This window comes from Osmia lignaria, chromosome 6, assembly GCF_051020975.1.
Source record: "Osmia lignaria lignaria isolate PbOS001 chromosome 6, iyOsmLign1, whole genome shotgun sequence".
Taxonomy (NCBI): Eukaryota; Metazoa; Arthropoda; class Insecta; order Hymenoptera; family Megachilidae; genus Osmia; species Osmia lignaria.
The window spans coordinates 2,388,607-2,414,377 of record NC_135037.1 but is presented as its reverse complement, the minus strand read 5'-3'; the positions used below and the strand labels follow the sequence as shown (position 1 = coordinate 2,414,377).

The 25,771-nt window shown below is 41.1% G+C and overlaps 1 protein-coding gene across 3 annotated transcripts in view; it reads left to right on the top strand.

Annotated features, from left to right (window-relative positions):
* The first annotated feature begins 208 nt into the window (after nt 1-208).
* GABA-B-R3 (gamma-aminobutyric acid type B receptor subunit 3) overlaps nt 209-25,771 on the top strand; it is a 33,505-nt gene continuing 7,942 nt past the window's right edge. For all 3 annotated transcript variants that reach the window (XM_034318812.2, XM_034318811.2, XM_034318810.2), the window contains exons 1-9: nt 209-1,050; nt 4,653-6,190; nt 13,728-14,045; nt 14,490-14,594; nt 15,028-15,093; nt 18,590-18,793; nt 20,127-20,351; nt 20,874-20,934; nt 25,591-25,714. In XM_034318812.2, the coding sequence (XP_034174703.2) occupies nt 4,709-6,190; nt 13,728-14,045; nt 14,490-14,594; nt 15,028-15,093; nt 18,590-18,793; nt 20,127-20,351; nt 20,874-20,934; nt 25,591-25,714 (2,585 nt within the window). In that variant the 5' untranslated portion in view covers nt 209-1,050; nt 4,653-4,708. The remainder of the gene's footprint in view (nt 1,051-4,652; nt 6,191-13,727; nt 14,046-14,489; nt 14,595-15,027; nt 15,094-18,589; nt 18,794-20,126; nt 20,352-20,873; nt 20,935-25,590; nt 25,715-25,771) is intronic.

Genomic DNA, 25,771 nt, shown 5'->3' with positions numbered 1-25,771 from the left:
ATCCAGAGAAGGATTATAAGAAAAAAAAGAAAGAAATATTTTACCAAGGTGGTTGTGTCGTTTGAATATTCGAAAACAGTGGACGTCAGGTGGTTGCTTGACGAACGAAACATAGAAAAAGCATCGGTTGGAAGGAAAATACAAGAGGAACGAGCGTCTGCGCGTTACTAGGACTGGCTGTCACGAGAACTCCTGTAGAAGACGAGGCTGGCAGAATTTCGCCGAGGCAACAGTGCGCGGACCGCCTGCACGCGACGCGGTTGCTTCCACGCGACGCCCTCCACGTCCACGTTATTGCCCTTACAGAATCCCTAAAAAATACACTTTATTTTTCACGCTGTTCCATCTTGAGAGTCTTTAAAAAAAAGAAAAAAAAAGAATTCTAAACGATCTCAAAAGGTAAAAAATATTCTACGTTAGGAAACATTTGTGTAACGCTTGCAACTGGTTGTTAAATGGCCCTCGTGATCCTTGTAACGAGCCTCTGGACGTTTCATGGCGTAAAGATAATGAGTTGCGAATAAATAACGAGGAGAAGAAAGTGCGATTTCGCTCGGAAACAAACAAACGATGAGATTATACAATCGCAATCTCTGCGAGCATTAGCAGGCTCGTGAAACGGGTGTAAAAGAGGTTTAACGGTTACCTAAACGTGCCGGAATGCGATCAACGTAGGCAAACAGAGACGCTGAGACGTTTTTCTAATGGATAATTTGTCGGTTGGTCAGACAAAGTGCAAATATTTCTGAAAGGTAGAAGGCTCTAAGAAATGGCGAAAAAACGATCGGTTGCGGGACTGCAGTTTAAATAAAGAAAAAGTTAATGGAGAAAGGATAAACACGGTTCTTCCAACTATTGCGAAAAAGTGACAAGTTTACCGAGCTGCTACGAAGAAGACTTAAATAAATTGGTATCAGCATTTAGAGAATTGTGGGGGCGAGGACATTCATAATGGCGATGTTCGAAGAGATCATCGACATGGATCGTCATCGAAGTTGGTATTGAAAAAAAAAAAATGCGACATTCGAAGCAGTATTACACGATTTTACGGTAAATCCTACTCTTTTATATTATCTTTTTATCGACTCTTTTGCACGAGTATCGAAAGCTTGCGGCTGGCAGTTCGATTATCACGTTGGGTGTTAATTTCGTTTTAACCCGTCAACTGCAGTCAATTGTTTTACTTTTTTATATAAAACCATTCATTTTTTTATTGGCCATCGATTACCCATATGGCAGGTAATGTGTTAAAAACGACAGGGTCTAACATCTCAGCTTTCAAAAGTAGTGGTCCATTCGCGAAAAAATACGACGAAAGTTCTCCCATTTACTGTATGCAAGTTTACGCCTCGCTGCTATGTATCTTTCGCAAACGAGTATTTATAAAGGTTAAGAAGAAAGTCTGATACCGCGTGCAAATTTAAGAAACTTTGCTGGTTCCCTGTAATCTCCGGTCGAGAAAGTCGTAACTTTCAAGAGTTATATTTCTTCTTTTATCTGCAGTCTCAATCGCAAGAAGAATCGTCACCCATCGAACCTGACGATTTTAATTTTCCAATAATTCGTAAGATCGTCAAAGAACCTTTATATCCTTTGCGGACGACCAAAGGATACTCGAATCTTTTTCTCTCTTTTTCCTTCAGTTGGTGTCTAATAAAAAATGAAACGATTACGAAACCGCACGCGAAAGATTGTTAAACAAATAAGCGGGTAATAAGCAGGACGAAACGAAGCTTTTAAGGCCGTTGCGACCCTCGATGTCTCCCATTAATTCTAATAAATGCAATCGATTAAGTTTGACCGCGGATCGCAACGTTACACGTTCGTGTTCATCAATGATGTACAGAGTACCCCGATAAAACATGTACGCGTTATATTACCATATATCTTAATATGGAAAATGCACAGACGACGTCAACTTGTCACGACGTTGATATAAAAATGTTTCACAAAATAATATTCATACATCCGATAAGAAATTTCCATCTGTTATTTTCTCGTGAATCACCCTCTATATGCGAATCGATGAACATTACAAAATTCATTTGGTTCAATCATTTCCATTTCGTGGTCATGCACATTATCATCGAACGTTATTCCCTGTAAATGCATATTTAATCCCTTCCCTCCGCTTTCAAATTGGTATTTCGAGCTTCGAATGGGAGCTATTGATAAAAAAACCTGAAAAACTGACTGAGCTCGCAACTTTCTCCAACCTTCCACGCAATTTCCCGAGCGTTTAATCAAACTACAAAGTACTTTATCAGTTTCACAGATCGTTCTCACGACGAGGCGTAATGAGTTCGAAAAGTGACCAGCTTAATGGAAATACTTTGGTAACAATGAAATTCAATACTTTAATTACGGTATTGTCGAGTTGGAAAATTACGGCTATCGTGTATAATTCATAATTTGTTAAAGGTTAAAAAGGTGGCGCATAGCGATAATTTACGTGCAATTTCACGAGTATTCCTGTGGACCTAAAATTTCCCAATGAATTTTCAACGAATTTCCCTGGGAAAGAAAAGTGGAACGCGATCGCTAGGGGAACTCTCGGCAAAAATCGAGCAGACTTAACGAACTTTTGGAAGAATTCTTCTCTGGCGTAAAGTAGATTGCTCTTTTCCACGACTTTCTATCTCATCCTCTTCCCTTCTGCCTTCTCAATCTGGCTATTGGTCGGTCTTCATCATTTAAATGGTAAACCGTTTGATAACAAGCGTTAAAAATAGGGAAGCAATTTCAGAACTAAGCAAACTCATTTCATTTCCTACCAGAAAATTTGGTAGCGTTTAAAATGCATAACGCAATCGAAGGAGACCTTCGTGAACATAACTTTCCACGCATTCGTGGATTGCGTTCCAATCGTTGTTTCGATATCCTGGAGGAAGAAGGAATATTCTGTTTTCAAACACGTGGAAACAATCTTATTCCCCGTACGATCCATCAGTAATACGGATTTTCAACTGAAAACTTATTTTCCATGCAAACTCTGAAAAGCCTGAAGCTCTGTAATAGGTTTCAACTTTCTTGAACTTCCTTGTTTTTTTTTCTTCATTTTCGATTTTGATAGCATTACAGTTATGCTGGTACAGTTCGAAATAATATAATCACCTGATTATTAGAGTGTCACTCGAGTGTCGCCTCAACTTGATATAAGACACATTTAAAGCTTCCTCGAGTGACCCAGCACCCGGCGTCCGAGGGTTAACTAGTTCTCGCTCGTATATAATGCTCATTTCACGTCAGAAGGGTGGCGTAATGAGACTTTCATGCCGCTATATCATGAGCCTTAAAAAAAAATCCAACGGACATCTCTGTCACGATTCTAATTTACTGTATGATAAACGGTGTCCCGTTGTAAATTGAAGATACGAACGTATCGGTCCGTTCAACGCGTGTCACTCCTTTATCTCTCTCTATCACAATCCTGCTATTAGTCTGTGTCCTGTTTGTTCCTCCCGGGGACATAGGTACGTGGTGTGACGGTAGGTCAGGGGGTCAGGAGGTTTATCCTTACAAAAGGTTTCGAAGCTTCCACCCTTCTGTCAATCGGGTATCTATCGGAAGAGTCGATCCACCCTCTGTTCGATTCATACTGCCCGAAACAAAAAGGTGGGCGGGATTACAAGAGTCGATCCATATTATCGTGTGTCGTACTAAACGCGACTAATTCTACCAGGACAATAAACGTGACTGGAATTACGATAGTAATACTATTGAAAATTCGTCTACATTACGTATGAGAGTGAACGCATTAATTTCGCTGGCTCGTGTATCTCGATGCTTTAACGAGGTTTCTTTTTCGAAGAGCTCGAACACGACAGCCGTCATTCTGTCAAATATTTCACACACGACATCGAGGGATCGTTAAAGCTTAAAAGAAGCGTGGATGCACGGCAAGCTGAAATTCGACTGGTACTTTCATGAATAATAAAAGAACAGACGAAATATCAGGCGACAGATGCTTCTAGCTTGCTCGTTGAAAAACGAGTCGGTCATACCGTGTAAAACAAGTGCTCGCTAAGTAGTTAGAAAGTCAATTACGTTAAAACGTCGAGAGAGAACATTTGTCGACGAGGAGGATGCTACGTAGGCGAACGTCGCGTTACGCAACCAGGATAAATTAAATCTCATTGTTTAATCGGTAGCGTCGTTTACGCGTGCTCGGCCCATTTGAACAAGGTCAGAAATTTCGTCGACGTTGCGAATAAAAGGGTTGCCGGTAGTTGATTACTTCCTCCCGCTACTCCGCTACACAGATTTTCTCGATTCGAAAAACAGAGAGAATCGAACGTGATACGGCTCTACGGGAGAGTATTTATTGTCGTTAAAGCTAATAGGCGTTGCTAGTTTCGTGCGACGAATAAATCTGTCGACGTTTATTAATCGCGATAAAGGAGAGTACGATGAAATAGTGCCGATATTGTAGGATTTACTCGAGCCAAGCACATAAACTTACGGGATTTACACCATCCTTTAAAAAGCAGCTCGGTAATATATTATAGAACAGAGGATGATTGATGAGTGACACTTTACTCTCGCTTATATATTTCACCTTATATCTAATTTAAATTATGTTCTTACTCTTAAAAAATTGATATCCCTTCGCTTTACTCGGCTTATAAAATACTTGTTACGTGGTTTTTCAGATGAGAAACCAGCAGGACGCCTCGAGTCGTCGAAACAGCGGCGGCGACGACTGATTATGACGCGCGTCGGCACGCGCCGCGATCACTCTCGTCTCCTCCTGCCATTCTCATCCTTCGAGACCTTCCACCTTCCCTGGAACCTGATCCTTCTTCTTCTCAGCCTCCTCTCTGTCCGCAGCGTTCTTCCGTGTAATGAAAAGACTAGACCCCAGTGTCATGAACTTGCGACCTTTCCTTACCACCCAGTCGATAGCAACGTGGAAAGAAAATTTTCTTCCTTCACACCGGACTGGATGCAACGTGGCTTAAGTTGGTCGAATCGAGTGGAGAGAATCGACATCAAGGATAATAGGAAGTCACGGAAGGACACGAGCTCGTTGAAACGAGATAGCCAGCTGGCGAACAAACGAGCACAATCCAACGGCGACTATGATCGTGAATTTGCCGATAGCGTGACTGAAATACTCGGCAATTCTTTCGTCGAGTTTCGCAAACGGCACGAGAAACGAAAGTTTCGTCGAGAAAACGACGTGCAAATCGATACGGATACTCGAACCGACGATACAAGTATATCGAATGGCGCACGCTACCACGCCAGGAAACATATCGACCTTAGAATGAAAAGAAACTTCGAGAGGAAACGTAAATTGAACTGGAAGGCTGCATTAAGTTCCCTCGGATTAGAAGAATCGCTTTCCGATTGCGACGGTGAATGCGAGCAAGCCTATTCGCGGTCCGTTCGAAGAAATAGGTCCGATCGAGTCGCTGATAATCCCGAGACGAAAAGAGACAATGAAACGGATGAAACTTCTTCCGTTCGTTCGACCGACGTAAATGGCAATCTGTCAGCGGTGCTGAACGAAAGCAGCGAGCAGCCTTTCATTGGCTTCGAAGGCTCGCAGAAATTCCCCATAAAAGTCACCCATAAGCCGCCGGTAGCACCTCAAATTGAAAAGTACGACAGAAGGCACTTTGGTCCACCAAAAGTGGACGTTCCTGAGGTCACTTTACCTTCCTATCCGACCACGATGTCTCCGGATCTGCCCAAGAGTCCCGGCAGGGATGTTCTCCATCGACATCGTAAAGTGGACGAGAACGCGGAGGAAGAACGGAAACAGGAAACGATCGACGCGAATGAGAAGGTTAACGATACAACGGATGAACTGTGGTTACCAGGCGCGTCTTCCGGTCGACGTTCTTCGAGCATGGCCGCCAGCAAATCTGAGGAAAAGCGTGTTTCGACGTCTTATCCGATATTGACAAGCACCGAACAAGATTTCGAAAACGTATCGAGCCCTCAGGAAGGGAGAAAAGAAGAAGAGGAAAACGAAGCGGAGGAAGGTGTGACAGTGTCAAACGTGAAACCATTCGAGAAGATAAACGTAACCATCTTGGGCTTGTTCGAGATGACTCGAGGTCAAGAGCCCAGACCGGAAGGACCCAGCGAACTGCAAGCCGCCAGATTAGCTGTGGAACGAGTAAACGAAATGAATGTGCTATCCAAGTTCCAGCTCCGTCTTATTTATAACGATACCAAGGTAAGGATCACGTAATTAATTAATTACTTTCAGTTGATGCTTCAAGAAGAAGGGTTGTTTGCTTTGCGTGCTTCGTGCACCGTTTTAAAGGGATCTTTGTCATGGGATTTATTAACACATCGAGTGCCACAATAGTGACAAACGCTATAATTTTAAACGAAGAAACGATACGTTATATATTTTCGTGCACTTTCGGGAGAGACGAAAATTTCCTGCTGCTGGTGTTAGTGTCAATTCCCTCCTAGGTCCTCGCTTTTATACGAAACACGATACGTGTTTCCTATCACGCGATCAGACTTTCGACTATAACCGCAAACCAGTGAAAAATACTTTACCATGAAACAGCTTGAACGGTTCACCTAAATTGTGCTCTAGATAACGCTAGATTTTCGAAAGAGCTTCTACCCTGCTACCATTCACTTTAGTCAAAGAAAAATGAACGAGACGAGGAAAGAATAACGCCACATGGCTTCTCAATATTATGTAGCAATTTTTCTTTTCATCGACCAAACATACATATACACGTATAATATATATTAAAATTTGAAGCTGTCGCAATCCTAGCGATTTCGCGTTTTCCCACCGAAATTCAGGACAAGTTACTCGAAACGTTGCGCGTTTACGTCGGCCGAAATTACACTTCTAAATTAACGTCGTGTTAATTTGCAAATTACATCAGTTTAAAATTTCATTTTCTGTTCGTCTCTGTCATAACGCGTGGGAACTTTGACGTCATTAGAAAGAGGATTTTACACACTCGTAACAAGAACGAGTATTAAATTCGAGTTGGGTTACTTTACGGTCTCTGACTTTTATTATTTTTTCAATTGCGTCATGAAATTGCTTTTTTTTGTTTATATCGTCTAGTTCATGTCAAGTGCTGTATCAATATATCGACATCACAAGAAATAAAGAAATTCAACTTCGCAAAGCGCAATTAAACCACGACGATTGTTTGATCGAAACAACATGCTGTTGAATCTTGCACGAGCGCGAGTGCGTTTGTGTTGGAAAAACCACGGGGAAAACTGTTACCTCTCGTGATAATTTCCGTTCCTCTGTTACACACTCTTCGCGTTAACCACCCCGTTTGTTTGAGCGTGCTTTATGGAAAAAAAGAACACGATCGACGATGTCACAGAATCGTGATAAACGCGGCATGGTATGCCTTTTATACAGAAGGAAACATTTTGTAGATAAACAAAGTAACGATCAAATAACATTTTTTGAAGTTCCGTTCACGTAACGTTAATTGGTCCCCTGCTTTACCTATGTATAAACCAGGGTTTTTAATTTGCACCCTAATTAAAAGACGTTTCCCGCGAAACAAGTCGAGGTACCGATCGTTTTCCAGTAAGAAATTTCGCATTTGCTGCTTTTCAGAGCAAAGCGACAGAGCTCTCATTATATACGAGCCCGAAGCGTCACATGGATTTTATGTGTCTTCTTCGTTGAATTCAGTAGAGTGCGTCAGTCTGTTTTACGTTTTCTCGGTGTGCTAGTGCGGTGTGCGGTTGCCTGTGTAACGCGAACGGCTCGATGAAAATGGGAATTCGGAACGAGGTACGGCCGTAGGCTATTACGTAATTCAACCAATCTCACGCTGACAAAGTCCTCGAAAAGCGTTCGTCTCTTACGACCGTTTGATAAAAAAAAAAAAGAAAGAGATTGGAATTTCCCGTGAAACCAGTTTTCCACACTGACTTGCCCGTTTTACAACCAGCCCGTCGTATATTCGTTGCATTAAACGAACGCTTATCAGCAAAACATTCTCCGGTTGATCCCTGAATATTCACCATTAATTTTGTTTGCGTTCGCAAGAATTTGCATACCTCGAATCCCGACCAAGCGATTTTCGTTGTCCTTTTCACCGGCACGTTAACAGCCAATGAAACGGTACAAATAGAAGGCTGTTGCATCTGGTATCCTTTTCTCGCCAAATGGAAATGAGATTTTATTTCGGCGTCGAACTCGACCTAACGTAAAATAGAATCTTATCCTTTCTCGTGACCGAGTTTAAACGCGCTTTAAAACGGAGGGAAAATTCTGCGTTGGCTTCGTTTCAGTTTCACACTAATTAGCTGGAAACTTTGTCCGCTAAATATTCGTGGGGGACCTGCGTCGTTTCGTTGTTAAATAAGTAATAAACTTTATTTGATTTTCTGCTCTTGATATAAAATTTTGTTAGACTTTAACGATCTAATTAAAAAATTCTTTTTGTTGACTTCGCATTTTTGTTCAGTCAAACTTTTTCCACCGAATTATTATCTGTCTTTTAATTGGTGAAACCTCAAAATAAGAAACAATAGAATCACGTTTCCCGAATGTGGAGATTAGAGTTAGAATCTGTTTCGAAAAGTGGGTTACGGTGAAAAGCCTGTCGCTATCGGTGTTATCGGATTAAACCAGACAGGCGAAAAAAATGGTTCAAAAGGAAAACGAGATTCCAAAAAACTCTGGCTATGCTTTGGAATTTATTCACAACCTTTCTTAAACTTTAACCTTTTATTTCCTTATCTGTTGGAAATTGAAACGTCATTTGCCGTAACGTTAACGAAACATTCCCGTAAAATAAAATTGTAAATGTTTCTGTGATTTTCAGAAATTTAATTAAATGAAGAAAGATAGCTTCTTTTAAACACTTACCACGCACTTTATATAAAATGTGGCAAAAAACGTGTTACACTGATCGTATCGATGGTTTCGAAGCAAAGCCTATCAAACCACAATTATCGATACTTTCCCGCAACCGGTTAGAAGAACCGAAGGAAATCGATTGCAATCAAACGCGTTGAAAATGAGAAAAGGCCAACTCCAATTATACGACATACCAGTCGTATGAATTCCAACTGGATATTTTAAAAGCGACGTAAAATATCGCGAATTTAAGCTTATTTCCTTAATCTGCAAACGGAAGATATTTGAAATTGTATAAATAGTAATGAGCAAAGCGAGGAAAAAAATGAAGAAGGAAATGGTAGCTTGATAAAGTAATTCGCGTCGTTTTATCTCCGTCGACGTCACTCATCGATGGCGTCTGAAACAGAGTGGAAAAAAGGAACTACTGGACCATTTCCTTCTCTAATTTTTTCAAAGCGACTTATTCGATCGAAGCGAACAACGTATACCTACCAAAAACCCTTTCTTCATTGACGTTATCCTGACGTTTGAAGAAGAAGGAAGAGAAGAAAGATAGGTTGCCTGAAGAGTTATTTTCTCGGTCAACTTTGACAGCTGATGAATGACCACGATGTTACGTGTTATCAGAATTTTCAGAAGAGGGTAAATAGAAAATAAATGACGTGTTGCGGATAAAAAACAGCCGCCAAATTGGACGTTGCGAATGAGAAATGGAGAAAAAGAACAGCTTGTTACGGATACGAGCGTTGTCTAGGCTGAGGTAGTGTGTCATTTTTCGGAACACCTTATATTTCCCTATACGATGAAATATCCAAAAATTTTACGAATTCTACCAACGGCATGATCATTCGTGCTTTTCGGATTGGAAGTAATAGAGCAGAACGAGCGAAAACGATCCGAAAATTACGTGAACGCACGTTGATTAACCACGTAATTGCCTTGTCATGGTTAGTTAACGAAACAGAGTCGAAGCCGCTATCGATAAAAATTTGCAAACGCGATCAGTGATCGCTATTGAAGCGAGTTTCTGACGCTTTGGGAACATAATACGGCAAAAGTAATTTTTTAAACGATGACAGGAGAACGAGACGCGCAAATGAATCGCGTGATTAAACAAATAATAATGTTGTTGAGTTATGAGGAAATTGAAGGTAGCCGTTTCCAGGAGGAAAATTAAAGAGCAAACGATATTCTTTGAACGTCCATGGCGCGACGTAATTCCCGCGGTATGCTTAAATAATGGTTTGAAATTGATTTCAAGATCGATTTCAAGTCAAGAGAAAGGACGAAGTGGAAGAAATATGACTGACAAAAGGAAAGTGGTTCAGCAGATTTCGCGATGAAATGCGACGCTAAGGTAATCCCCTGGAAAATGAAAAACGACGATTCACATTTTAAAGTATCCGCGAGAAATCTTACTACACTCAGGCGAACATGGATTTAATGAGAATGCCGCTTTGATACTGTTATTCCTTATATATATACTGTATATACTCTTTTAACCGCACAACTACATTAAATTTTTCCATAAAGAATCGCAACAGTAAGATTTAACGATGCTTCCCTGAGTGAAAAGTAATGCGATTCTTTTATACACAAGGTGTCTCGGCTAACACCGAACACCTAAATATACCTTTTATTTAATAAGAACGAGACTGTTACACCCTGTATAGCGAAAAAACAGTCCATCATCTGGACATATGAAGAAGAATGGTGAAACATGAAGAAATTTATGGCTCGTATAGCCAGTAAAATTTTTATAAACGATTCTGCGAGCCTCGGAACATTGAAAGAGTCATATGAACATATAAATCTGGTTATGAAAAGGCATTTTTTTAAATTAATTCAGCAGATGATACTAGCGCGTTATATATCAGATGTAGCTTGACAAGTTTAAAAAGCCGGAGAAGCTGTAGGACTGGAAACTATGCGTACAACGCTATCAGAACTTGCTATAACATCGGAGATGGTGTTCGCAAAGTTGTGTCTCTCCGTGGTATAATTCCGTGGTGAAACAAACTTGTGTCCTATCGCGTAGAAACGTTAACCCTTAACTCATTCAAGATTAGGCTGTCAAAACTTAGCAGACGCAAGGCTGAATTATAAATCTATGTCGCTGCTGGCTGAAACGACCAAAAATTCAATGAAAACGGTTGAACAGCATAGAAATTTTCCTCCCCTTCTAAGAAACATCGTGTCTGCATCCACGTCTTTGAGTTGATACGCTCCGACAAGACAAGTAGAAACGGTCATACGCCCACTGAAAGCAGTGACCTGTGCTATAAATTCAATTTAATTAGAAATACATAATAAGAAAATAGGAAGGGGGTCGCCGATGACCCCCACGGTAGTGAACGTATTAATAATTCAGTGCGCTCTTTCCATGCATGGAAAGGTGATATTTATGATTACTAAACGATTTGCGCGCACCGAGAGCAGTCTGATGTCTGACTATATTCGGACGTTACTACTTACTCGCTTGACGCGCTTCGCTCATAATGCAGGATAGTCACAACAAGACTGAAATACTATTACCACCTACACACTACTTTCTGGATTTATAATTTATAATGTTTAATGAACACCAATGGCACTTCGACCAACATGCTAAAGCCATTAAAACGATTTCAATATATTAGTTTCTATTGTAAATGGTAATAACGTTGAAACAGCGAGTTGAAACTCACAATCGTTCTACGATATTTCTGTTCGTAGAAAACAGATCGCTGGTCATTCTTTTTTCCTTGCCATTTTTGCTCGATATTCCATTTCATCGATGCCATGAAATTTTATTCCCATTTTGGCGCCGCTATAAAACAGATCGTTTGTTTCCCAGGGACATATAACATTCGAGTTCTATGCAAGGTTGTTCAAACTTTTATAAAGCCTCATGATCTTGGTTATACTTGGATAAAAGCAATCATCGCATCGGATCGCGAATGTTCCTGCATAAATCGGTATAAACGTCCTCTTACATCTTCCTCCGTTTCTCATTAGCGTTCAAATGAAACTTCTAATTAAAAGACGTCAGCAAGATTCTCATTAAACGATGTATGACTTCAACCATGATTGAACGTGTTCAAACCGAAAGTACATGCAGATAGATAAAAAATAATTTACCATAAGATTATTGCTATACGGTGATCGAGATTTTCTTTCGATCTTTGATTTCACACGGAACCTTTGAAATTCATCGATGATACGTGGAAAAGTAGCTTCAGAAATTCCTTTCGATTGGGAATTCCATAAAAGTCCGGTCACGTTCACTCTGATCCGAATAAGAAGATTAAAGATGGACGCTGAACAATTCGATCGAGAATCAATAAGCCCGATTTCGGGTGAAAAATGTGAGCCATTTAATTCGCTCTTATTAAACGCGTTACTCCTCGAACTTGTCTTTCATTACAAAACTTTCGCCGCGTGCCTGCGCATACGTGTAGAGAATTTTAGGTAAAAGCACAACAGCAGTATATGATCCTTTTGCTCTGATGTTTGTACCCTTTCGTAAATTCCTGTTGGAAAGTTGGAGACTACATTCCCCGTGTGGCTATGTACAATCTGTAATTTTAATCTCTGCTTGCATCCTTTGATGCATCCTCTCTAACAATATTCGGAGCGATTGTAACTTCAGAAAACTTAGAATCGATTGTCTCTATGTATGAATGTAAAGGATCAGTGGATAAAATTGAAATTCACGACCAATTGAATATAACCGAGTGAAACGTCTCGGGTAAACTTAGATCGTAGCTAAGATGATGGATATGCATGATGCACAGATTTGGTTGTACCAGCAATCGTGTTTGCTGCTTTGATCGTAAAAGCGAACGTGATCCAGGGACGCGAAAAAGGAAGACGATCTCGAGGAAAGATTCGTTTTGCTGAAAAAGCACCGCACTAGGTCGGTCATCAACGAAGTTCCGATTTCAAGAAGAAAGTCAACCCGAAGTTGAATTGAAACCTCTTGAAATTGAATGAGAGTGCAACAGGACACGAGAGTATGGGTGTATTCCGTTCTAGTTCGATGTACCCTTCGGAAGTCATGTCACGATATCGACAGAATGCAAAGAATCAAGAGTGTGTTTTCTCGTCTTGATGGTCTTTTGTTGATAACCAACAATTCCATCATATGCTTGTTATATTTCAAATAGAACACACAATTTCTTCCATCGGAGACGAATTGATCATCAAACTATTCGAGTTGTACATTTAACCTACTTTTCCGTTCGTCCGTTGCATACTCCAAGTCGAAGTCTGGCCGTGAAGTCTGTATTTTCCTTGAAATTGTCACGGTGTAAAGTTCCACTAGTTCAGCGGAGCATTGAAGGTATGTGTGTGAGCTTTCAAGTCCACCCTAGTCACCGGTCGCGTTGAATAATTGCTCGTTAAGGCTCACCGTGTCTTCTCTCGCCTTACCTTTCCAACGAACATACAGAAATCTAGCAGAAGTATTCGCGATCCTTTCCCTTTTCTTTTTTTCTTCCCTCTCGTTACACGCTGCCTTATAATTGCTTACTTTCTACACGAAGCACGTCTACTCTCTCAGGAGAGTTCTGTCGTCGACCCGTGTTCTGTAAACCGTGATTTCGTGTTTCTTCAACGATATAATACCCATGGAATGGAAACGTTACGTTCTGACGTGGATTTATCTGATTCAACTTTGAATTTTTCAGCTTATGTATGTCTTTGAGGTATAAGGACGAAACATTCTAATATTTAACACGTTAAATTAACACCTTGATTACCATACCGCTCGTACGTCAGTAACGCTTTAATTTCCATAGGGGGCCATCGCTCATATTGCAAGGAATTTTCTCAGGAATTTAATTATAAATATTTGTGTCATGTACTTGGTCATCATAGACGATAAATATTAAATTATTTTAATGTTTGTTTTTAGTGCGATCCAGGAGTGGCGGTAGATAGATTCTTCCACGCTTTGTACTCGGCGAAGAAAAACGATCTGATACCTCTGCTGCTGGGCACCGCTTGTTCCGAGGTCACGGAAACCTTGGCCAAGATCGTACCCTACTGGAACGTGATTCAAGTCTCCTTTGGATCCACCGCACCTGCACTCTCGGATTCCACCGAGTTCCCGTTGTTCCTGCGAACCGTAGCACCGGATTCGAGCCACAATTCCGCCAGGATAGCGCTGATCAAGCATTTCGGATGGGACACGGTGACGGCTCTCTCGCAAACCGGTGACATGTATTCTCTGGTAAGCTGCCGAGAATTTTATAGGTTGACCGGTACGAAACATCAAATAATCATCCGTGCTACGAATTTAATTTAGTCAGAAAATAATTGAAAAGATAAAGGCAGAAAGAAAATTCTGAATCTGCCTACGGAGAAACTCGGGAACCTAATTTCCGCGAAACTTTATTCGACGTGAAAAGTTAAAGTTTTTAAAATGATAAACGTTGAACTTTTAACGTCACAAATTTCTTTAACCCCCGACTTTCCGAGAGGCTTGTTCCGCCCTTTGACCTTACAGTTGAAATCCTTAAATTTCAGAAATTGTATCCGAAAGTAAATCCCTGATTATACAGCAAAGTTTCGTGCGATTACTACAAAGCAACTGATAAGCGAAACACGTAGCGAATAAGTTTGAAATCTGTCTGTTTCGAGGCGACAACGTCACGTGTCTGTTTGTCCGTTTCAGGCTGTAAACGATCTAGTCACAGAACTGGAGCAGGCGAATATCACGTGCACCGCTACCATCACGTTCGCGGAGAACGACTACAAGGAACAGCTGCGAACTTTGAAAGTATGACACGGTTCTACTTAAGCTTCATTGAATTTCTTCTCAACAATCTTTACGAGAGATTCGTGGCGTGACTCGTACCGTTACAGTCTTGCTCGAGAAGTTGCATTTGCTTGCAACCAGTTATAGCAAGGATTTCAAGCGTGCAATTCCTTCGTGAACGATTTACACGCTGCGAATTCACGAATTTCCGCAGTATCAATCAGCATTAAGATCGCGAGATGGTACTTTGAAAGAGTATTTGCCGTGCATTAGGGTTCGTTAAGCCACGCCAAGGGAAGAAAATTCAATTAGTCATGGTCCTTCGTGTGCGCCTTTAATTATACTTCATAACTAATTACTCCGGGTAGTGTAATTTGATGAAGCTCCATAAAAGTAGTAACGTCCGGAGAGAGGAGTATCGGTCACGCTGAAACGTAGTTTTATTTGGTTGCAGGAGTTGGACACGAGAATCATCATCGGGAGCTTTTCACCGCGACTGGCACCACGTGTATTCTGTGAGGTAAGCCCACCAGAAAAACTTGTACAAACTCGTAAACCTGATTTTATTTTTGTCACATTATATTCTTCGGATACGCCGGTCACGTACTTTTGGTCCGTAATACACAAGAAAGGTAACATCGTCATTTTCTTTTGAAAACAACGCGCAACGGTAAGCTTCAGTTTTATGCAAATCCCGTCTGGAATTCATTTAAAACTTTAATCTTTAAATGAGTTTTTTTAAAAAAATAAATTCAGAATTGTTTTCTAGCAGCGTATTTTTACATTGGGAAGCAGAGGTCGATTAAACGATATTATTTTGCTGGCCACTGTTCCAACGAACTTGCGCGGAAACAACTTGTTCGAAAGCTTATCGAACGTAGAAAAATACGTTGTCGTTTCAGTTACATCAACGTTTCCTCGATATTTCTCATCCTCCGTTCTCGATGCTTTCCAGAAAACCCGGTACATCACCAATTCCTTTCGAATTACCCGAGAATAGAACAGTCCACCATTCGCACCTGGTGTGCCGTACGTTTACGAGCACCCCTTTACTCCCGCAGCCAACAGCACTTCTATTACGAATTTTTCACAACCCTCCCTCGTAAAACTGCAATTTCTCAAAAAATTACACCTTTACAGTGCTGCTTGTACGATATTGAAACCGCGTAAAGGACATTGTTTCTCGACATTCACGTTTCCCGCAGTCCGATTATATTCTAATCGACGAATTGAAATTCGTCCATCACGAAGGACGTTACGCCTCGATTTTCTCGGGAAAATCGATGAAATGCAAACACATGGTCACAGCCTGTGCTCTGCTAAGCAAATAATGAACATTGTGTCAAAGTAGGACGCAATTTCTCGCTTTCTCTCTCTCTCTCTCTCATGGTCTCAGCCTCACTCTCTGTCAACCACAAACACACACGTATGCTTCTCGTTTCTATTATCCCCCTGTTGACTTTATGTTTTCGAGACCAGTCCTTTCGAATAGCCTCTCAACAGAATGTTTACCCGACAACTTTCCAAGTGTTCCACCAGTTTACCAATAAAAATGTAAATTCAATGCTGACATAACAGCGGAACAGCATGGCAATACGTTAATAATTAGAGTTACGGCGACAGTGAAAGTAAAAACAATTTTTTCCGATGGATTGAAACTCTCTGCGGTCTGGTAACTGGAAATCGCTTCTAGCCATCAACAATTTGCACAAACAGCAGATGAATTTACACTCGTTACGTATTCATGATATTTGCATGCTTACGACATATCGTTGAATTCGCAACAAATTCAAATTGGCCCTTAATTCAGTTTAAATGGCGCCGCTCAAATTCGGCGATTCTCTCGTGAGTGTAATCAAAAATATCATAGTGTAGGAGAGGGGAGAAAAAGACGTTTAATCGTCAGTGGGGCTGACAACAGACGATCCCTGTCCCAGACACCTATCATACCCCAATTCGGAACTCCTATATATACGAACTGCATGCCGGGCGACCATTCCAAATTCTGTTCAACAAACTAGTAATTATATTTTAATTTTCTCAGGACTTTATCTGCAGTTAAGGGAAAAATTAAAGCTGAATGATAAATTTTGTTCAGAATCAGCCACGTAACAGTACAAAAGAACGTGGCTGTTGTTTGTAAGCGATACCGTACGAATCAACGAGCTTTCGCGCAAACGTTATCTGTATTTTCGGTTGATTTATGACAGAAACGTTTCCGCGTTCCTTGTTTAGTTACGCGCGGGCGAACAAGAAAGAGGAAAAACCTTGAATATCCGCGTAATAAACGGTCGATCCTGACCCGCGAATATTAAACATCAGGAGAGTAACGAGCAATGGAATAGTTCGAATGAAGGGAAAGGTAGTCGTTGATCTAGCAGTGCGTTATTGCTTGATGGCAATTGTTATTTGCCAGCTGACTACAATACACAGCACGCTATGATATTTGTGAACGGGACTCGATGAAAAATCTAGCTCACGAAATAGAAATACTTTTAAATCACTCAACTGTCTTTTTTACTACAACAATCTTTTTGATTAAAATGTCTTGAGGTGATTTTCCCCGACGCAATATTGTCATACTCAAAGGATAAAAAGAGCGAAAGAAGCAAAGAAACTTCAGTTTTCCATCAACGCAATGAGTTTTTCGATTCTCATGGAAGTCAGAAATGTCGATAAGGGAGTTCGTTTTCTGAAACGACTTGGAAATTGATTATCGAGAATCGCGTTAAAGCTTTTTGCTGGTTACGAGCAAAAACTGCATCGTCTGGAAAGGGTGATACATCATTCGTGATCGTCGCGTGATAAGATACCGTGACGATCCGTTTCTTGCCTCCCTCGCTGACAAATGACATCGCTAAAACGCGATCTAACGGCATTCGAAATACGCGCGGGGTGTCACATTTCAATAGCTGGTGAAATTGATAAAATACAACTACCAGAGGGTAAACTTATCCTTCTTCTGCATCTTCCGCATCTTTTGCTATCGTGAATACGGCAAATAGAAGCGTACCGGAGAACTTTTTAAAATTTATTTTCTCAAAGAGGAAGCCTTCAGAGAGAAAATGTTATTCCACGCTTATATTCTCGCATAGAACCACCGTCACTTCCACTTGTATTGCTGCGTGGCATTCTGCGCAAAGAGTGTGCCATAATATCTCGGTATATCTTCAATAGCGAATTCAGCACATATAAATAATAGAAAAAAGTTTATTCCGTCTGAGCTTATTTCTATATCGCGCCTACATATTATGGCACACCTTGTATATAAGCAGAGTCGAAATGGCGATGCAATGAGCAGAATAAAGGAAAGATAGAAGCGATGGAAAGGAAAGGCGAAGATGGACGGTACGCGAGATGAGATATATTTTACAGAGACTTCTCCAAGTGTCCGAGAGCAACCCTCTGCTCAAAGTCATTTCTCATTACACCGAACGTCCACCCTTCCGACACGAACGTCGTAAATATTTCCGGCATACCGCGACGCGCGTTGCTTCGATCTTCCAGATACGAATTGCATTCCCAGCCATTCTTTTTTTCACCCTTGGCTGGCAATGCGAGCGAAACCATTAACTTTTTCCTTGACAGTCGCGTTTCACGATCGATCCTCGAAGTTGGACGTATTGCAACCCGTTGAGAATGTGTTCAAAAACCGCGTCAATTTTTTTTTTTCACCCTACCCAACGCGACAGAGCCGTTTCGATTTTTTTTTTTTTTTTTGCGACATCCCATAGAACCATCTATCCGTAAAGGATTCGTCTGCCCGTTTCGTGGGAGATAAAAGACTTATCCGAATTAGCCGTATATTCAAGAAAGCATAAAAGCACAAACCTTCCAGTCACGGCCAATTCTAAAGCTTACCTTATCTGTTTCTACGGATTTCGCTAGAATTACGAACAAAGAAGAAAGGAGAAAAAAGGACAGTAATTATCTCGGAATTTTCAATTATAACGGAATGATAGTCTCTTTCCTTAATTGCCTATTTCATGAATTTTTTGCTCTGTGTGTTCTGTTAGGCCTGGAAGTTAGGAATGCACGGGGGCGACTATGCTTGGATTTTGCCAGGTGATACGATCGACCTATCAGGAATGGCGGGTAACTGGTGGCACTCGGGACCGGAGGAATGTACACCCTCGCAGCTCTCGCAAACTCTGGATGGCTTGATCATTGTCAAGAGCCACGGATCCGCCTTAGGAAATGAGATCAGTTCTTCGGGGTTGGTAAGTATTTCCTTCCTCGTAGATCTCCTTACGATAGACGTTTCATCTTGAATAGTGAAAAATTACAGAAACTTATCTATGTGAAAATCCTCGATCTCGTATGGAACGAAGGGGGTAACTAGTATCTCTTGAAAATTTCTTTGAGGAACAGTATCAGTGATACATGGTATGCAACTGACAAGAATTAACGAAGAAACGTAGAACCGTGTCATTATCACTGGGATAAAGAGACAGGGGCAGGCCTCTTTTCGTGTCCATTAAAGGCCTGAGAGAAACGGCACGGCAGCAGAGCGTGATAATGGCCCCTCGACTACCTTCTATCGAACTTTCCATGCCCGAGCAATCCTGCTAATGACTAACTCACGTGTCGCTAATTACGTTTACACGAGGGAGAAGAAGCCTCCCTCTCGATGAAACTCCAACGGAATCTTCTTCGAAATTGGTATCGTTTCTTCCGCCGCTGCAACTTTCCACCTTCGACACAGGATAGGGGATTTTGTTCGCGACTTACGGTTGAAAAAACGCTTGACTCTTTATTTTTTTATTTTCTCAGACGACGCGACGTCATGAATAATTCCGCGAGCATTCGAGTATACTAAATATTTACGCTTGGGAAAATAGAAATTCGTACTATCTCTATTTCCCGCGAATATCGGAATCAAAAACGAACATATGTACACACGTGTAACATCTTATTTACATACTCTGAGAAACGATGCACAGAAAGAGCCGAGTTTTCCGTCGACACGACCTGAATATCGTCGCGATGCACTGTGCCGCCTCGTTTCACTGAAAATTCGTGTAAACGTTTCTGCGTACAGCCATCGGATACGCAGCAGTTAATGGATTTAACCAAAAATATATACGAGATAGCGTTTCAAGTGAAATTTCCATAGAAATTGCAGATTAACCACGCATCGTCCTGATAATACGAAATAAAATTTCACCCACGTTTATCACGTCTGTAGTGCTGTTAATCATACGAATAGTTTATCGTTCCGTGAAAAATGTGTTTTTGTATCGTGAAACGAGACTCCCGATCGCATAAACTAGCAAAAAATGGTGACTTTAATCGCGAAACGCAATCAAGAGAATATCGAGATTACAGCTCTGCTTTTTATTCAATCCTTTACCCTTGAAACCTTTATCGACCCGGAACGGCAAAGAAATGTTGCGCGTTTTCAAGAAATTACACGCGAGCTCGAGTCTCGTCTCGCTCGCGAAAAGAAATGAAAACGTCCTCGAGCGTAAACGCGGTCGAACGCGCGTAGAAACGTATAATTTCTTGCTTCCTCTTAACGCGATGAAAACACCGTCTTTTTGAATTGCGTAGACGAGCAGTAAGTTTACATCGGAACTGGCAAAAAGAGGCGTGACACATTCGAAATTCGCCGCTCAAACGTACGACGCGGTTTGGGCGATAGCCCTCGCAGTGAAGAGGACCGAGGTTCTTTTGAACAAAGCCAACACAAGCCTGAGCCAATACACGCACACGAGGAAAGACATTGCGCTGAAATTGCTGGAACAGTTGAAGCTTCTACGTTTCATCGGTGTTTCGGTGAGTATAAAATGAGAAATCCTAAGCGCTTCCTACACTGATTCGGTAGTTAAAATCAGATTAGGCGGGTCGTCCAACATTTTAGGGAAACGTATTCTGGCGAAAACATAAAGGATCCTTCGTGAATGATTATGAAATATTTATACAACTAATTTGGTTTGAAAATAACGACACACACGGATACGCGCGTAGAATGGAAGAAGAAGAATTAATGAGCCTCCCTTCGCTTTGCTTCAAACCGACTCTTTCATCAATCACTCGCGATGGCAATAATGGTTGGTTTTCTGCTTTCTATGTTGCACGTCTATCAAAATACACATCAATTACAGGATCTATGTATCCAACTCGTTATCCCGTGGAACGGTGATTCTTCATATTTCGAACTTTGTTACTTGAACCGTATGTTTCCAAGGGAATTTAAAGTACATTCGTTGAAAGTTCTGAATAATTTAATCATCATAGGGCGGGTATGGTAATAAAGTTTCTTTGCATCTATTGAAACAACGCGTTTGTTTGTTTTAGGGACCGGTCTCGTTCGATGGGGCCGATCGTGTCGGTATAACGGCCTTTTACCAGATGCACGGTGAGTAAAATTTTATTGCGGCTATAAAGATTATTCATGCGTGTATAATTAATTATTGGAAAAAACTTGTTATCCCAATTAGGACGAAAAATCGTCTAAACGCGAATCACTGACAGTCGGACGTTTCTAACGACGCAGGATATATCGAATACGCGTTCGTATCGCAGTTAACTGACACGTTTAAACGAAAGGATGAGCCCATTTACACGGCTTCCATTGTTCAATGCTCGGCCAGCGATATGATTTCAGCCGATGCGATAACTGTACGGCTGGCTAACGTTTCTGTCTGAGCATTCCACTGTTAAACACGCTACGTATGTACGTTCGTTCGAATTGTTCATGAGAATGAGCCTCTGTTTAACTGCTGCTTCTGTTTGCTGTCGCTGTCGTCTTATTAACGCGTTCGCTATGTGCATTCGTTCGGCAAATAGTTAGCTACGGATCGCAGATGCACACATTAAAGACACTGTTACCCCTTTTATATTTCCATATGATTTAGTCGGCTTCATTTTAAAACGATAACTGATGCTTGTCGCAGACAGGTATTAGGATGTGATCTTTCACGGAAAATCGTGTGGAAATCAGCGGAGAAATGCACTAAGAATTTCCATTCGATTCGCGGATCATTTAACCCTCAACCGAAACCTTCGATTCATCCGTTCTTCCATTTGTATAATTCAAACAAATTGTTTGCACTCACATTTTTCTGAATAACAATCCACACACTTTAACAGCTAGGAAACAAATTTCAAACAAAATGACCCGGGTTAGGTGTGGGTCGCGGCACAAAGTGCCATACAAATAGACCGTGTACTCATTGACTCGTAGCTCCACTTGGACGCCCCAGTTTGGTGTTTTTTTCATAACGAGAACGACCGATGGAAACGGCACGTGAGAATGAAAAACGCGAAAACGAACAAGTAATTTCTCTGCACTAGTGGAAAGACGCGATTCACCAAATAGGTTGCCCGGTTTCGACGGGTTTATGTGGGTCTCGACAATGCATTTCACTTGCTTCGATGCTCTTTAACTAAACGGCACGTTGCCAACCGTTTCTGATAACAATTAGCGATGGGATAAAGTTCGATATGTGTTTGCAAATCCAAATCATTACCCAAGTTTCGCGTTATAAATTCATTGTTGAAACGTTTCGTGAATTCGAAATTTGATTTCAACTTTTACAAACTCTCTTTATGAATGACAAGTGAAACAGCAACAAGAGGGAAAGGTGAAGAATCATAATGTTCGAAGCTACTTGCGAAATACTTGAACCCGTCGCTACTGATAATTTGATGTTTCAGCTAGAAACTCGGTCTGATTTGACACTGGATCGAGCGTGCACGCTCCGTGCCGAGATTGTCCAAACATGAGACAATTAAAGCTGCCACGTACTTGCCTAGCCATGAATTCGATATGCGTTTACGATAGGGCGAGAACGTAATTAACGCTGTTGCAAGAAACAGCATACGGGTTACATGAAATGATTCACGGTAGAGATTGCCGGAGGAAGATCTATGAACGTTCCACCGTAATAGATTATCTTCTCGAGAAGAAGATATTGATAAGTTTAAACGTTCCGTGATGGATTGACTGGTTATCGATACCCCTTAAGCACTTACTTAGCACGGTCTGAATACGAGAATAAATCGGCGCATACAAAAAAAAGAAAATGGCAAATATGTAATTCTTATTTGACCCGTCGTTCATGAACTTTTGACTGGCCTACGATAACATGGCAAGAAGAGTTCCATCGATCTGTATTAAATTAGGGAAAACGAGTTTAACTATAAATTAATTAGATTTCGAGGCGAAGGTTACGCGTCGACGAGTTGGAAAGCTTCTAGCGTGGGAACTGGAGTCGAAAGAGCCATAAGGACTTTGCTAGTGTGGCGGGTAGGTGGTTTTCTGTGTGCCCGCCACCGCACAGGACTGCGGTCTTGCCGGATCTCCACGATCCAAAGCATGAAACGAGATCGGCGTGAGCTTCGTGCGAACACGACCAAAGATGTTTGCCATTCTACCTGGCGGATGTCGGTAAGAAGTCGATGAATAATTAATGAGAGAAGGACCCTCAGGAATCGAACGGCAGCGAAAGGGAGCGTGCCCGAGAAAGGAGAAAAAGTGGAGATAGAAAACAAGAGAAGCTGGAATGTATTACGCCCGAGTCGGTATTAATCGTCGTTCCAACGAAGAAGCAACCTCGTAACACGTCCAATGAATATCGTGTACGGCTTTTTTTCCGACAAATTCTACCGCGACAAATGTTACTCGTGTAAATTGTCGGAAATCACTTGCATTGCTTTAACCGGCATTATTTCTTAGCTACCAGGAAGAATTTTCTTCATTTTCTTCATTTTCTTCGCCTTTCCTTTCCTTTCTTTATACTTTACCAGTCTCATATAGTACATGAATTTTTGCTATTATATGTTGATTTTCAAGCACCCATATACACGTCGTCCGCAACGAAAGGGTTAAAAGCTTCTGTATCCAGCATACCTGTACCTCGAGCTTTAAAGAAGCTGAAAACTGCCCGAATCCCGCAATTTCCTCGCCGTATTTACAAGAACAACCTCTCAAGCTCTTTACCCAGTTCCTCCTGATCGTCCCGTTGGGAGAACCTTTATTTCTTCAACGTGTACTCGTATCGAACGGGCCGAAAGATCTTTGTTTTCGAGGAAAACGTTTCCATAGAACTTGAAAGTTACTGTGTTCTCCTTATATGGTTACATCCCAAAAGCAAGGTAGCGTTGGAAATTGAGCGATTTTCCGGGCATTTTCACGCAATTCTTACTCGCTCGTGAACCATTCGTGGTTGAGCGATCGTTGATGGTTCGGCTCGTTAACCTTGCACGAGCTACGAAGAAGAACTTCTTTTTCTGATCAACCTTTCGAGCATCGATTTCTGATAGAGTCAACGAACTGGCACGAATTTCCGCCAACGATAGTTGAACACAAAGAACCTTCGCCTTGTTCAGACAAATTGGATACTATCAACTGCTTGCTTCTTTACCTCTGGTTACCGTTACCGTTGTTCTGTATTTCTTTTTTTTTTCTTTTTTTTCCATTCCAGTTTACCTTTTCCACGCTCTTTCATCCATCTGGCCGGTCGACAGTCAAGGCTCTACGGTTGTAATCCATCAAATCCTGTAGCGGATAACAGTCACATTGGCGCTACCTTTGGATTTAACTTTCAAGCATAATCTCGATAATAGAAAAGAGAAGAGAAAACTCTGATCTTCCTTTATCGGGCGTGACGCGTCGATCGCGGACAGCTATTTTTCCTTCTTTGTCAAACGATCAAGATTAGGTATACCAGAATTGTCTGTGCTCGAGAAAGTCACGCGACTGATTTTATTTCTGTAATTTTATTCGCTGGAAAGTAGGTGAAACTGAACTGACAGATTATCAAAAAGAAAAAAGATGTATAAAGATAATAGTTGGCAGCCAGTTACTTTATCTCAACGTCTTGGCACCGTAAATATTCTTTTCACGAAGATCGTAACGATTCTTCCAAGTTTGTGAAATCTTATTATACTGCAAATGAAGATTGACTGAAAGTCCAAAGTCACGGGATTAATAGTATTTGTTCTGGTTCCGGCCATGTCCTGATTAATTCTGTCCTTTAAAAAAGTTTGATCAGGAAAGATGCACTCTTTCTAAGACAAGAAATTTGGGTCTTCCTACTGATTCCGTACCACTCACGAATAATGAATAAAGGAAAATTTTGTCTGAGAAAATCTGCAATGATGTAAAGTGAATAAACAGAGAGTCAGAAAACAACGATGTCCTATTTTGTTCGCGTCGTAAACTCAATCAAGTATTCCAGACAATGATGAATGGTACCGCAACGTCCGATAATTTCCTCCTCTCGAGTTGAAACAATCTTCAATACTAATTGCTTCGCTCCTTCACGAAACAGCTACGAACGATAACGGAAAATGAACTTTTTCGATGCTCGTAAAAAGAACAAAGGGGCATAAATTACGAATATCCGTTTTTTCAGCGATGAAATAAATCTGAAGTAATTGTATAGTTGCCTCAGATTGATATCGATCTACAGAAAAACGAAAATATTAATAAAAAATTAATTCAATTCACGGAAAAATACAGACACGGTACACTTCTAAAACCAAAAAATACAAGTGTATCGACTGTTATCACGAATGGAAAATTTAAAAAATCATCGACTCGACCTCTTTTACCTTCGATCCTCGAAAATAGGTATGGAAAAAGCAAGGGTAGGACGAAGAGAGTATCATTATCCGCCTACTATCATTAAGCTGATGAGAAAAAAATCCCAATATCGTCTCGTTTGTGGCTTTCAATGGGCTGGTATTTTCCTCGTACGGTACAGAAATTATTACCGTCTTATCGTAAGCTTCAGATTCATTTCGTCGACTTACTGGTACGAAGCAAGCCTTCTGAGGCAACGGCGAAATCAAAATAATTAAAGTGTACGTTTCTCGTGAAATTGAAATCCTGAATAATGTTGTTTTAGAGGAAAGACAAGATTGAAATTTGCACGATACAAGTGCGAGTGCGATTGCGATTTTATTGAAAAGGAGATGGTCTTCAAACAATTATTTAATTCCTCAAGTAGCAATTCATTATTGAGTAAAGAGTAGAGCGGATGTCTTAAATTGCTTCCATTTGTAGGTCATGTTATTAGGAGGATAGCGATTTTCAGCCCAGAAGACGGCAAACTGATAATGAATTGCCCAGGATGCGCGATAACCAGGTGGCCTGGCGGACATCCTCCTGCGGCTCGAAGAGTCTTCCGGTACGTATTGCTTGTGTTCGATTTCCGAATGATGTAGATCATTCCACTTGTACCTTG